Below are 14,911 nucleotides of genomic sequence, written 5' to 3' on the forward strand. Positions count from 1 at the left end.
ATGTGGATCCCAATTGGCTGCTGCAGTCAACAGCGGAAGTAGTGTCGGCTAGCTCATCGACTTCCTACCACCGACACTGACACGCATTCACCGGTCGGCTCGGCTTATTATTTTGGTCCCCACCCCACCCTGTTCACGCCTGTAGCTGCTGGTTTATGATCTGCCGTTTGTTCGGTAACGTGTCTCAGAGGGTGCCGAGCTTGTTGTACCGGGTGTCGTTGATGATGAAGCCCCAGGTTGTGTTCGTGCTGGGCGGGCCTGGCGCCGGAAAAGGGACCCAGTGCTCCAAAATCGTGGAGGTACGAGAGATGGCGAGAGAAAGGACAATGAAAAATACCCACTTTGATGTTAGGATTTAGCATGCCGTGCCGACAATTGTATGTTGTGGATTTTAGGATGGTTATGCCTTTTATTACCGCCTTTTTAATAAGGTAATGTCTATATGTAATTTACTTCCGGTTGTCCTCTAAAATGAACCTGTGTGTTAGCAGCTAGCTAGTTAGCCACACAGTCATTTGTATGTGCTCATATACAAGCCTGTTCAGGAATACAGGAGCTACAAATGACCATTTTTTAAGTATTCATTTCTGACACCTTTAGACAAAACCGTAAAAGAATACAACTTATTTTAGCCCACTGTTTAAAGTTGAGCTGTCAAACGTCTGAATGAAAAGGCTAAATGTCTGCTAATGAGCTTCACACAGTACATAGAGCTAGCAGGAGATGCCCTGTTGACATTTGCTCTGTTGTAATTGGCTCGTGTATGCAGTTGAAGTGATGTAATGGTCAGTGTAAGTCTGGAGTGGGCTTGGTCTCTCCACCGTTGACTTTGAACAAGCAGAAACAGATGGGCACGTAGGCACATTTACGTCTGAGGGACTTTTTACGTGATGAGTCATACTTAAACATGCATAACTCAGCTCAACTTGGACTGTACATTTAAGAAGTTGTTGCTACAGTTTCAATCCATCACTCTTTTATTTACTCAAGCCTGTTCTGAGGTTTCTGTGCTCAGATAATCACTTATCCTGTAATTGTTTGCATTTACTTGTATTGTTATTAATAATATCTCATTAATCAAGATGAGTCTTTAAACTGGGTGCATGGATAAAGAGCAAAATAATCCAATGGTCTGTCTCTTAATTTTTAACAAGCCAACCAAAAAGACATAATTTTACTTAAGGATGCAGCTTTGACTAGTCTGAAAGTCAAACTCATGAAAGCTCATGAAGCTGCAGCTCTACTGGGGGCCAACATTGATTCTTTGATGTTTGTGTTCAACTGAGAGAGAGCTTCTATAAGAGAGACTTTATAACTACTTCTGTTCACGGATGTTACTGGGTGTTGGCTGCAAATGTCAACTGCGGTGGTTAGGCCTGAATGACAGTTATGCATAAGGGCTTCTTTCATTCAACACACACAAGGACCGACTTCTTCCTGGTCTGTGAGAGAAGAATTTAGTTTGTAAAGGCTGTTTTCTCAAATGCAGATTTTTTTGTTAAATGACCAACTGTCACTTTCTCCTCACCAGAAATGTTCTCTTAATGACGGATCTCAAAGTGCTTTGCTTTGATACAATTAGGAAGGGAATTGATAAGATTTTGATACCAACGCCATTATCGATTCTGCTTATCGGTCCGGTTCTTTTATCGATTGTCTTATTGATTCAAGATCAATTTTTGGTGTGGAATAAAAAAAAGTATGCCTACACAGGCTTCCAGCGTCAGCGCGGCTTTTCTTTTTCTAAAATAAATCTGAACATGATAAAATAAATGACAAATTTTACTGACATTACAAGTAGCACTGTTGTCATCTTTCTTTGCATTTCTTGCTTTCCGCCATTATTCCTTCTTATTTTGCATGTTTCATGCCGGCATCGATATAATGAACCTCAGAGGCACATGATTCCAAACGGTCCGGACAATTTGTAACCGGTTCTCAACTGTAACCAGTTCTCGATTCCCATCCCTAAATACGATTTTCATCACATGAGATCAATTTATAACATTTAATAAAAAGTTTGTGTCTCTCAGAGCTTCAACTACACCCATTTGTCAGCTGGGGACTTGCTGAGGGCAGAGCGAGCTCGAGTGGAGTCAGAGTTCGGGCAGCTCATTTCCAACTACATCAAGGAGGGCAAAATTGTCCCTGTGGAAATCACCATCAACTTACTGAGGAAGGTATGCACCGAATACGGATTTGCATGTAAATACAGGTACATATAGCGAGAGGCCACCTTGATCAGTTTGCCTGCCTGGATCAGACACTTTTATTCAGGAGCTGTTTGCAACTCAGCTCGACTTTTGTTCAAGACTCAAGAAAAAACCTTTTGAATAATCTACGATGAACACGATGAATAATTTGATCGCTTTAGGTCACATGGTTCATTTATTTGTCATTTTACAACACAGAGTTGCACAATGAATTATAACTGAATATACACACACAGAACAAATATTTAAATTAGAATACAATTAGCATATATTGATGTTACTAATATACACATTACATGTACATATAACGATACGATACTTGCTGATATCACAAAGTGCCACGATACGATTTCTATTCAAATCAGTTCATCGTTATGAGACGAGATCAGAAGTCCATTTAACACAATCGGTTACATCGATATCAACTCACAAAAGCAACTCAAATATGATTTAACAATGTTATTACTGTGTTCTTCTAGACATTTACATGAAAAACTATTATTTTTGATAAAAAAGAATTGTTCACTACAAAGTGACACGTTTCTTCTTGTTTAAGTGCAAATATTTTTTTATTAGTAAAGAATTGCAATATGAAGGAGTATCTTAAAGATGACGATACGTATCAAGGTTTTATTTTGCCTCTATGACCTTTGGGTCATTGATCATTGAATTGATCCAGGATGGTTGGATCGTTGCACCCCTAACTGTGAGACTGAACGCTTTTCTGCACCATGATACAGGTTTTATTACTTAGAATTATACTGAGCACATTGAGTAGAATTTTATACGTCATTGTGTTTTTGGATTGGACTTTGTCATTTGAATAAATGACTATTTCAAGGAATTCTCGTTAGGAGTTAAACCTTTCTGTGTTGTTGTTTCTGTTTCCTTAGGCAATGGAGGAGACCATGCAGAAAGATGAGAAAAAGTTCCGTTTCCTCATAGACGGTTTCCCCCGCAACGAGGACAACCTCCAGGGCTGGAACACTGTCATGGATGGCAAAGCAGATGTCAAATTTGTGCTTTTCTTTGACTGTGGCAATGAGGTGCGTCATGGAAACTAGGAAGCTAAAACAGCTGTTTTTAGATGCATACAGAGAAGTGAGCTGATATCCTCTGACACATTTTACACTGAACACGATTTCGGTGTTTTCTGTCCTCAGGTTTGCATCGACAGATGTCTAGAGAGAGGGAAGAGCAGCGGACGCACTGATGACAACAGGGAAAGCTTGGAGAAAAGGTACACTCCTGCAACATAAACAAAATACAGTCACGTTGAAGTGTTTACTGCTGCCTTTAAACACTAATCTCACTATCTGATCAGTATAGTTTTGTTTGACCCATTTAGTTGAAACCCTGCATGTGTTTTTGGCCTAATTTGTGTCTCCTTTGGGTCCCCTGTGGCATCTGACCCCAATAACCAGGCATATTTTTCTTGCAGAATCCAAACCTACCTGCAGTCTACACGACCAATCATTGACCTGTATGAGAAACTAGGCAAGGTGCGCACTGTAGACGCCTCTCGCTCTGTGGATAAGGTGAGTAAATGGCATCGCCTGTAGAAAAGCATCTATGATCAACACTCGTAGATTTCTGAAAGGGCATTTTGTAAAGATGGAGCCTGGGAGGATGTGATAAATCTGTCAATAAGGTCACACCATCCCTTAACGAGACATGCAAAGCTTTTTCCCCACCAAGGTCCACAGTCGGGCAGTTCCACATTGGCTTGAACACTGGGGTGTAAAGGATTTTAAGATTGGACCAAATAAACAAACAGAATAAAGTTTGTCAGATAGCAGCATTTACCTCCAGGACCTCATTAGTAGTCAAACAGTTTTTTTCTGTCAAATACTTCTAGAGAAGAAATGAGAGGAAACGGAGGACACTCAGGCACACACTGGCACATAATGTGTTTCTGCGGGTCCTCAAAAAGTCTTAAATTCAACTGTCTGAAATTTAGGCCTAAAAAGTTCAAGTTAAAAGAGTCTTAAATACGATTTAATAGGTCTTAAAATACATGTTCTACTGTCGTGTTCACTGAAAACAATCGAGAGGGTCCTCGGAATGTATTTATCTTTTGTCAGATTAAATGTTTTCCACCCTGTTCAGAATTGACTTCAGCACATCCATGAAGCGCGTCATGATCTCCATGTTGACTATGATGCGACCTCACCAGCTTCTTAAAATTTAGATTCAGCTAGATTAAATTCGGCTTCACTTTGCTATGATGGGGAAGTGTGAATTGCAAAAAGGATGCAATGTGAATATGTGGTGGAAGCCTTTCTATGAACCCGTTCAGAAGTTTGACATGAATAATCAAAGTGTTCGAATCGCACATGAAATGAGAAAAACATAACGGCGCAATGAAAACTCGCCAACAGACGGCGTGTATCTCTCAATATTGTTCAGCACTGAAGCAGAGGTCATACTTCTGCCAGTATGATCACAAAACGCATATCGGTATTACATTGTATTTGATGTGGTCTTAAAAAGTCTTACATTTAATTTGTTGAATCTGCAGAAAAGAAATCAGGAAATCCTCTAGTCAGGCAGAAGGGAACCCTCTGCAGCCTTCACATGTAGTTCATCTGTTGGCCACTAGATGCTCTTAAAGAAAAAGGAGTAGATCTCATTTTTAGGTTGGTAATGAAACTTGTGGAATAAAAAACAAATATAAAAACTTGTCTTGAGGGCGTCGTTAAACATATCCACTTTAAGTTGTATGTTAAGTGAAAACAAAGGCAGATATTAGAATATTACCCAACGTCATGGTTGTGAACATCCATCAGATGTGGCAGAAATCCTTCTGCACTTTAGTGGTGTGTGACATGTGTGTGACATGTGTGTGACATGTGTGTGACATGTGATGTCTGACAGGAAGATTGGGACACTTTTAGCATGTTTGCACTTGTTCTTCACTTCCAAATAAGTAGTTCAGATTTGAGCTGAAACTATTAAGCTAATTGATCAATCGCTTTTTTTAACATTCACTGGCTGATTCTGGTATTATTGTAAAAATGAATATATTTGTGTTTTTAACTGTTGGTCAACAATCCTCTTATTATTAGATTAGAAAAGCTTAATGATTAATTAAATAATCATATTCCATAATGACAATAATCCTAAATTGCAGCACTATTTCTGTTACAACACTGAACATTTGAGATATTGATGCATATCGAGAACTAGTACGCATTACAGAAGCTCACAGAAACAAATGTCGAAGAACTTCAGTTTCTATTTTTGCACACAATATATAAATGTCTGTCCACGGCTACTTTCAAAAACTTTGGGGGAACTTCAAGGAGCCGTGAGAACCATGAGAAAATATCCTTGGAATGGGAACTTGATAAAACCTGTCTGATGATCTTGACATGTCACCTCATCGTCAAACCACAAAGTTGACGAGTAAGATGTTACTAATAAAAATGATGCCCAACATTGAATGTTTAAATGCTTTTCAATGTATTTGACTTGTGATCAGAGTTCTAAATATGGGAAGTGTTCATACCTGTCAACCCTCCCGTTTTTCCCGGGATTATGCCGTATTTTAACCTTTCAAAAAACAAAAAATAGGCCTAACTAAAAAAAGTGTAAAGTGGCCTCCGGTAGAGCAGGTGGCAGTATTGTTTAACTTTAGCTGAAAAACGTTATCCGCCAGTAAACACACAGAAGAAGAAAACAGGAACAATAACACAGAAGAAGACGAAACATATGATGAACGGGAATGAACGGGAGATAGATGGAGACGCAGTTGTACCTGCCAAACAAGTTAAAACTTTATGTAAGTACCTGACAATGAGAGGAGAGCTTCCCTTATTTAATTAAAAGCAGAGTCGGGCAAACTAATGCTTTTTGTAAAGTGTGCCATTCAGATGTTAGCATCGCACACGGCGGAATAAGCGATGTTCACCAGCAAGAAATATCGTCCAAGCACAAGCACGAGGCACAAAAACATACACTGTCAATGACTTCATGTGTGACAAGAACTGTGTCAGAGGCAAACCAAGTGACCAGAGCTGAGGGAAAGATGTCGATGCTTTGCGCTAAACATAATGTCGCCTTCAGCTTCTGTGATGATTTCAGTCGCAGTGGAGCGGACATGTTTCCCGACTCATCCATCATCAAATAAATTGATGATAATAACTCATCAAATAAAATATATAAATCTTATAAACATGACTGTACAAGTAATACATGCTTTAAATAAACATGTATCTCCTGAATGTATATACCCGTCCCTTATGTGTTTACATTCACATTATATGGGGGCTGGTGGCTGAGAGCTGTTAAGGTATGGACGGAGTCCGGCAAAAGAAATTCCCTTATTTTGAAATTCCAATGTTGACAGTTATGGAAGTGTTACAGGCTTCAGGTTTGTGTTCACACACCGACTGTTCTCTTTCAGGTGTTTGCTGATGTGAAAGCCGTCCTGGACAAAGAGGGTTGACTTCTCCCAGCTGCCAACAACACTCATTTACCTTTTTAGTTTTCTTTTTATCAACTGCAAGTATACTATAATTAGTTTATACGCCCATTCATATGACTTTTTACTTTTGGATACAGTTTTTTGTTTTGTTTGCCAACTCTTTTGTAAAATGCTGCACTATGTGTATGTGTGTGTGTGTGTACACAATATGTATTTGTATGAATGAGAAGAGTTGCCTAGCAGCTACTAGGGATCAGAAGAGCTCACCGCTCGTCTTTCATCATAGTCTGAGGCCTTCGCATAGGAACAAAATGTATCGCTAGCTTAGATGGACACTTTTCTGTCAATCAAAGACACTTCTAGTGGAAGTCTGGTATTCATCACATATGTCTTCTGATATTATTGGAAGCAGCCACAATGCTTCAGACCAAATCGTTTGACCTGTTGACGACAGACTGGGATTGACAAGAACGAGAACATCCAATAGCCTCTAAATAAAATTCATAAAACATGTCTCATGTTTGATGGACAGCACTACAGGAGCAGTTGCTTTTGTGTAGTTATCCGGTATAAGTTTCTGTGGTAGATGGCCCATTGTACAATGAATATTGACTCTGTAGCAGAACTCCTTGATGTGCTTCATCACAGCTATGACACTTGGGGCTAATCATTGAAGGAAATAATGAAGATAACAATGTTGTTACATCTATACTGTATCTGCTTGAAAGAAGGGTGATTAAACTTAAAAAGTAAAATCTTTTTACACTTTTTTTCTTTGTATACTTAACTATGCTGTTGTAGTTCATAACTTAATTGCAACCTAATGAGCCAGCAGGGGGCGCTAAACATCACTAAATCATTCCAGGGGTTTATCTAAGTTTATTTTTCAGTTGGGTTTTTAAAGAGGATGAAAAGACTCCATCAAATAATAAATAAATGCTGAATGAATTTTCTATAAAGGAGAATAAATGATGGTTCACAAGAGTGAACATCAGGGAGCGCCAGAGAGAAGCTGCTATACTTAACAGATCTACAGAACTATACTGTGACATACTTGAAGGCTGAGTTACATCTTTACTTGAAAATAATGAATACTAGTGCTACATAATACATTTTTATTTTCATGTATCATATATATATATATTTGTTTTAATATATATATATATATATATATATATATATATAATCTGCAGTTACAAAGACATTTACTTACATATTACTAATATTCCTGAGCGTTTTTTAGCTTGAGGCCTGGTGCGTCTGCATTATAAGAGCTACACTCAACAGATAATCAGCTTCCACAACAAAAGTACCAGCCATGCAAACACATGACAACAGGGCAATTTACCAAAAGTGAACTGCATCACAACAGCAGTTCATAACTACCGTAGCTTTCATATCGTCAAAGTTATAACATATTTATAGGTAGACTGGGATGGTAGCAAATACAGAAGTCTGAATGTAAGGCACTATTAATACACTGCTTTGTACAGATGCACTATAATACACATGGTTAGATAAAATAGGATCAAATGTTATGAATCCAGCTGGATCATTGCAGCACCAAAATGTAATGGAATACAGCAAAGACAAATGAGTATAAATAAGAAAATAGCAAGTGCTGGGTCTAACAAACAATGTCAACATGTCAAGAGCTTTAAAGTACAATTATCTGAATGAAAAGTATGAAAATATATGAATTATAGCATTATGAGTATGTGCAAAACACCAACAGGCTATAAATGGTTGAAAAAAAGAAGAATATATACATAACAATCTTTCTTTTAAATGAATGACAATATGTACATATCACAATACGTACCACAAACTACAAAATGGCAAAAATAACAAGCCGTTGTGTTATTGACAATCGTAACGCAAATATATTCGTACTCTGCCAGCAGATGGCAATCTGAAAATATATATTATCTTATATACAAAAAACAACCTAATGAAAAATAACTGTGACCACATTGCTGGGAAAATTCATACCAATATCCAAAGCAAAACTGTAACAGTGATTTGTGTCCGAATAAGAAAGAGGACCGTCCTTCAACGCTGACATTCTGTTAAGTGATTTGCCAAAAAGAGAAATGCCTGCTCTCATTCACATTCAAAACGTACATTCTGTTAAGACATTCACAGCGAAAGCATAAACTTCTACAATCTTTGAAATACCAAAAAGAAATGTGCATCATTTACTAATGCATAAAGGGCAAACATATATATAATATTTATGTTTCTGTTTGTTAAAAAACAAAGAATCTTTTGACAACACTGCGGCCGATGCAAAAGGGGAGCAGAGCGGACAGAGCGGGCTCAGCAGGAGCTCAGCAGGCCCGTGATCATGTTGCTGGGAGTCCTGCGGTACTGAGCCTTGGTGTTAGTGACCGCACCGTGCTTCTGTCGCAGATGAAGCCTCAGCTGACTCTTGTGTCTGAAGTGAAGGTCACATTTTTCACACTGAGAAAAAAGAGAACATTTATAATCACTTTCTTTTATTTTTAAGGGACAGATTCATCCCCAACCCCCACAGCGACAGTTCATGGCCCTCCAGGATTACCACTTAGGATTTATAACTATTGATAGGCACATGGATCATTGGGGAGAAGGGATTACTCTCTTTTTAGCCAGCACTGTGGATAAGGAGGGAGGCAGTGACGAGGAAGCTTACATGATAAGGCTTCTCTCCAGTGTGAATGCGCATGTGGCTCTTGAGCGTCTGTAGGTGGCGGAAATGAGTTCCGCAGATCTCGCAAGGGTACGGCTTCTCTCCTGTGTGAATCAACACGTGGGCGCGGAGATGGGCCACCTGGAGGAAAAATTAAATATAGATTATACATAATAAAGACAGTGGTTTGCTTTGGGAAGTCATTGTTTTGCAAGTTAAAGTAAAAGTCCCAAGTCCTAAACTTTGAGTCTGGAGTCCAAGTCAAGTTGCAAGTCGATTCTAATGTTACATTTGTGACTCAAGTCTGACTTGAGTCACAACTCTGTGTTTTTTTTACATTGGCAAAGCCGTCCTTTCTCTTCCTCACCTGGACAAATCTGGAGCCGCATGTCTCACACTTGTATGGCTTTTCTCCGGAGTGGATGCGGGTGTGGGTCTTGAGGTTTGCTGGCCGGTTGAACTGAGCCCCGCAGATGTTGCAGTGGTAGGGCTTCGCACCTGGAAGATAAGATCAGCAGGTTGTGCCATGAATGAAACAGTCAGACCCATAAAGTCAACTAGATGGTACTTTAAAACACACAATGTGTCATTTGCTGCCACCAGGGGTCTCTCCATCAAAACAATAACAAAAGACGGAGTTTGGCGGAGCCTTGAAGAAGCGTGGGATCATGGGAGTTTGTCATTACAGTCAGCTTCTCTGACGCACCCTTAACTTGATTAAAATAACAAATAGTTTGGAACATTTAGGATAATGTAAGTACACAACAACATACATAACATTTCTTTCTTGCTTCTTGATTATTCTTACCGGTGTGAACGGTCTTGTGACTGGCCAGGTTGCCCTTATAGCGGAACGCAGCCTGGCAGCAATCACACTTGTATGGCTTGTCACTGTGCACCTGGGCCATGTGTTCTTTCAGGGAATCTTCCTCTGGGAACTTGGAGTCACACCCGTTACAGAAGTAGATGTTGCTTTCTGTACAAAGAAGCAATACAATCCATGTGAATGTAACAAAGGTTTTGTTTAGAATAATCAAACTTCAATATCGCTTGATAGTTTGGCACTTGTGGAGTGCACTTACCACAGCCGGAGGAGGAATACTCTGAGTGTAGCTTGGTGGTGTCATCTCGTCCGTAGGAGTCAGGAGAGAGGTGACCCATGTCCATGCACTGGGAGCTGTCACAGCCGCAGGACGAGCATCTGCGGTAGCTAAACGCAGAAAAAGGACCAAAATGTTCAAATAAGTTCTTCTCTTTAACAAACATATATCTAGTTCCAATCTACAGTGTTCGCGCAATGAGTATTACCTGATGCTGCTACAGGTGCTGCTGCTGCAGCTGTCGACACTCTGAGACATGAGGATTTCTTCTCTGTGCTCGCTGGCTCCCTCTTCGGCCTGCACCTCACTGTGTCCACCTGCTGCAGCACTCCTGCAGGGGCTCAGGGTAGGGGACATGTGTGTAGCTTCAGCGCTGCCTCCCCAAGTTTCTTTTTCATTCTCGTCAGGAGTTTGGTTCATAACGATCAACTTGTACTTCTTCCAGTTGCGGGCCTTGCTGTCATTGGGACAGTCTGAGGGCTGTCTGAGGCTCAGCGTGGCGTTTCTGCTGCTGTTGGACTCAGTGGGCGAGTTGGGCTGGCAGTCAGATCTGAGGGGGCTTTGAGGGCTACAAATCACACCTTTGCTCAAACCTGGAGACGATCTTAGGCAGCTGGTTTGTGGATGCTGTATGCTTTCTTCGACCATGGGAGAGACGGGCCTCTGGGCTCCTGCGGGTCGGATGATAGTGGTGGGGAAGCTGGGGTGGGAGATGATGGTGGAGGACTCCTTGTGACCCATGTTGGCGCTGGGTACCTGTGAGAATCGTTGCTGGGACAAAGCCCCTCCTCTAGGAAGGTCGCTGACCTTATGGGAACCTTCCAGCTTCCCAGCAGGGACGTGGGAATCACCGTAGACATGATAGGAGCCGGAGGTGTTGATCCCCCTGAAAACACTGGTAGTGTAGCCCCTGCACTCCCGGAGAGGGGACGTGATTGAAGTGTGGTTGTTTCTAAATTCCGGCTCGTTCTCATCAACAGGCCTCAGAGCAGGGATCTCCTCAGCCAGATGTGATGAGTTGATCTGTGCCTCTTCAATCTGATGGCTGCAGAAACATATTCAATCACAAGTTGAATTTCCAACTCTTCAATTTTAACCAAGATATTAGAATGTGTCACTTTCTCTATTTATGCACCTGGAATTGATGAACCTGTGGCAGGTGTCGACCACGTGTTCCATCTGGAGGTAGATGGCTGTGTTCATGGTGGCCAGGACGAGGCTGTCCTTAAGGTCCAGACAGGACGTGTACATGAAGTCCAGCAGGATGGAGAACCCTTTGGGGTCCACTTTGGGGTCTAAGCTGATGGCACTGAGGTTTGTGTTCTTGGGGTCCATGAACACAGAATAGAAGAAGCCACTGTAAGAGAAGAAGAGAGAGGGTGGTTCAGTGTTGAACATGTGCATAGATGTTATAGAACATTATTCATTTCAGGTGTGACATTAGAGGGTGTGGTGGTGTCAGGGCTAGTAGTCAGGTTCTTATCCAAAGGTAAATTGGAAACAATTACATTTACATACTCATGTTGAACTCATGTGTCAGATCCCATGATGGTGCATACCTGCAGGCTACCAAGATGGCCTTGTGAGCATGAAAATGCTGTCCGTCCACCTGTATGGTGACATCAGTGAGGATATCCCGGCTGCGAAGGCGGTTGAAGTTGAGCAGGACGTCGCCTGCATGGCGTGTGAATTGAATGCAGCCATCTGCAGTCGAGCCCATTGCTGTCGAAATCTGAGCAAGGGTAACAATAATAAAATGTGCGTTTATTATCGGGGACACTGAAAGTGACCAGCTGTTAAATAAAGGCACACAAGAGAAGCACACACACACACACACACACTGTAGGCTGGGTAGACAAATAACAATGTGGGCATGTTGGAACCAATATGAGCATAACTCAAGCAGACCTTCAGACAAAAGCACTTGAGTTTAAAGTGTAATTACACCCCCAGGTCTGAGCCTAGCTCCTCTCACTGAATCATTTGGAAAAATGCTTTAAAAGTTGTGTGGTTTTATATGCATTTCATGACATAGTTGAGTCCCAACCGGTCGACTGTCAGCCTTGCAAGGTTCAGTGCAGATTTAAAACAGCAGGTGGCGCGTTGAGCCATTTTCAACCCATGAAATGCTGATTTGCTAAGAAATGTTATAACTAATATGCAACACCAGCATTGATGTCTTTCATCACAGTACAGTCAGTTTAGTTAGTGCTGGAAAGTAACTAAGTACATTTACTGAAGTACTGTACTTGAGTTCAATTTTGAGTTATTTTTACTTTACTTGAGTATTTCCATTTCCTGCTACTTTACACTTCTACTCCACTACGGCTCAGAGGCTAATATTCTACTGCACTATATTGATTTGACAGATTTAGTTGATTTGAATATTTAGATTAATAATACAAAATATAAATGAGCAAATAATTGATCATGTATTATTACAGGTTAAGATACATTTCCAGTAGCTACATCACAAGCTACCTGCCGTTTATATAGTAAACAAATATGCTCCTCCTTAAACAGCTGCTACATTAAAGTGATGAAAACATTGACGCTTCAATAATTATAATACAATCATATAATATATATGATTCTGAAATTGGCCAGTGTGCAGAATGAATACTTTTACTTTTTGTACTTTTATTTTGATGCTCATACTTTTATACTTTTACTTAAGTACAATTTTGAATGCAGGACTTTTACTTGTAACTGAGTATGTGTACACTGTGGTATTACTACTTGTACTTAATTCAAATAACTCAGTACTTCTTCCACCACTGTATTAAGTTTATAGCAACAACAAAAACACATGTTTAAGTACCTCTTTAAGACACATTACTTCACTACTAAATAATAATATATGCAATAGGAAATCATCTTTCAAGGCTTAAGAAATAAACCAAACCTAACTCAATCAGTTATTTATTTGTAATACATAGTCAATTATAGATAAATGAACACTCAATAAATAGGATAATAAACACTCATGTCGTACGTCATCACCTCTGGCTCATACGTCTCTAACACCAGCCAGCTTCCTTCAGAGGTTCTGATCAAAACAAGCGTTGGGCCCAACAAGTGTCCTGACAGCGTTTCATCAAAGAGCGGCGCCATTGCAGAGAGTCAAAGGGAGTTTCTCTAAACCTTTTGAGATTACTTTAAACTGTGCACCTACGCTATGATCAATATTTTAAAATGTTATTACTGAGAAAAGTGATATTTCTTAGTGGGTTCAACGACTATAAAATTAGAACAACGCTTTCAGAACAAATATTGGCCACTGACAATTTATACACACACACACACACACACACACACACACACGCAAACGCACACATACAGTATAGGCTACATGCAAAACACAATGTTACATTGCAGACTGTGAAGGATAACATAGTGTGCTATAATTCCCCATGCCTGCTGCAGACTCTCAGCATGCAGCAGTGCTGGCAGCCTGCAGCCTGTAGGTTGTAAACGTGTTTGACGTTGAGCACATTCCGTCCTGTGCTGCTCAGATTAGATTGCCAGCACAGAGAGGTTTCCTGTTCCCCCGTATAAGTAGAACTCATCTAATTTAACCCACTAACATTTTCCCTCCTCCTGCTAAACAAATCTCCCGAGCTATCTCGACATTAGACGGCATGTTTTCGTGATTCCAAGGAGTGGTTAGTTGTTGCGGACTAACTTCTTGGGCTGTGAGCCACCGAGCAGGCCAGCACAAGTCCGTTCAAGTTTAGAAACTAGGTTATGTCAGGGGACTGCTTTATGTATACACAGTGTTTGTACGATTGAAACTAATAATGGAAATTTCTCGGTTCTGCGTTGGAAACATTTAATGAAATTAAAAGATTATTTTCTCGACGTGAGAAAATGCGCAGGGAAAATGAGACGTCACAGAATCAGACCGACTAGTCCTGTTGCGCCACCTCGGTAGCCTCTATTGCCAAATGCTGTATCAAATATAACTGTAAAAAAGGGTGTCAATAATATTGAGATATGGCTAAAAACTCAAACTGCTGCCTTAACTAAAGGTTTGCGTCGCGAGACTTGTTTTCAGTGTAACAACAGCTACTAAAGTACAAGTGATCACATTAACCCGCACACAGCCGAAACAAGTCGCACTTCCGTCTAAAACAGTCAAAAGCAATGCAGCTGTCAAAGTCAACTCTCATACTTCAAATATGTTCGTTCGCTTCTATCTAAAGGTATCACAACATATTCAAAAGATTCCAGCCCCGGAGTAGCCACATGAGCATCTGCTACTTCACTACACTTCTGACCCAATGCTGAGAAAATAGAAAGGAAAAAAAGTCACCTTGTAAAAGTTTCCTCGAAACTCTGTGCATCACCAGTTCTGAGAATCCAGTTCTAAGAAACACAGCGGCTCAATTCTCGGAATTTCAACAGAAGACCGTACCATTATCTGCTGGACGGGGAGCTGCTCACCGACATCTGCGTCATTTCAACACTACACTGTCAATATTGTACGGCACAACAT

The 14,911-nt window shown here is 40.5% G+C and overlaps 2 protein-coding genes across 3 annotated transcripts; one reads left to right on the top strand and one right to left on the bottom strand.

Moving 5' to 3' along the window:
• Positions 1–41: 41 nt before the first annotated feature.
• Positions 42–7,411, top strand: cmpk (cytidylate kinase). The gene is made up of 6 exons (XM_029453492.1): positions 42–299; positions 2,034–2,180; positions 3,107–3,259; positions 3,377–3,453; positions 3,655–3,751; positions 6,622–7,411. The coding sequence occupies exons 1-6, from the start codon at positions 156–158 to the stop codon at positions 6,661–6,663; spliced, it is 660 nt and encodes a 219-aa protein (XP_029309352.1). The 5' UTR covers positions 42–155; the 3' UTR covers positions 6,664–7,411.
• A 329-nt stretch (positions 7,412–7,740) lies between these two features.
• On the bottom strand, positions 7,741–14,841 carry bcl6ab (BCL6A transcription repressor b). 2 transcript variants are annotated; one of them, XM_029453491.1, is made up of 9 exons: positions 14,729–14,841; positions 11,973–12,145; positions 11,549–11,770; positions 10,622–11,458; positions 10,396–10,523; positions 10,122–10,289; positions 9,681–9,811; positions 9,317–9,454; positions 7,741–9,105 (listed from the first exon to the last, which is right to left on the bottom strand). In XM_029453491.1, exons 2-9 carry the CDS (start codon positions 12,131–12,133, stop codon positions 8,962–8,964), a joined length of 1,929 nt encoding a protein of 642 aa, XP_029309351.1. In that variant the 5' UTR covers positions 12,134–12,145; positions 14,729–14,841; the 3' UTR covers positions 7,741–8,961. The 2 variants fall into 2 exon arrangements, with proteins under 2 accessions (XP_029309351.1, XP_029309350.1); XM_029453490.1 differs by lacking the exon at positions 14,729–14,841 and adding an exon at positions 13,417–13,695.
• Between the last annotated feature and the right edge of the window lie 70 nt (positions 14,842–14,911).

Source organism: Cottoperca gobio, chromosome 17 (assembly GCF_900634415.1).
Source record: "Cottoperca gobio chromosome 17, fCotGob3.1, whole genome shotgun sequence".
NCBI classification, from domain to species: Eukaryota; Metazoa; Chordata; class Actinopteri; order Perciformes; family Bovichtidae; genus Cottoperca; species Cottoperca gobio.

Coding starts and splice junctions, on each gene's coding strand:
- bcl6ab (XM_029453490.1), bottom strand. CDS start 13,527: ATGGCGCCGCTCTTTGATGAAACGCTGTCAGGACACTTGTTGGGCCCA. Junction 11,459..11,548: donor CACAGGTTCATCAATTCCAG/GTGCATAAATAG, acceptor ATGTTTCTGCAG/CCATCAGATTGAAGAGGCAC. Junction 9,455..9,680: donor GCGGCTCCAGATTTGTCCAG/GTGAGGAAGAGA, acceptor TTTTTCCTCCAG/GTGGCCCATCTCCGCGCCCA.
- cmpk (XM_029453492.1), top strand. CDS start 156: ATGATCTGCCGTTTGTTCGGTAACGTGTCTCAGAGGGTGCCGAGCTTG. Junction 3,260..3,376: donor TCTTTGACTGTGGCAATGAG/GTGCGTCATGGA, acceptor TTCTGTCCTCAG/GTTTGCATCGACAGATGTCT. Junction 3,752..6,621: donor CCTCTCGCTCTGTGGATAAG/GTGAGTAAATGG, acceptor GTTCTCTTTCAG/GTGTTTGCTGATGTGAAAGC.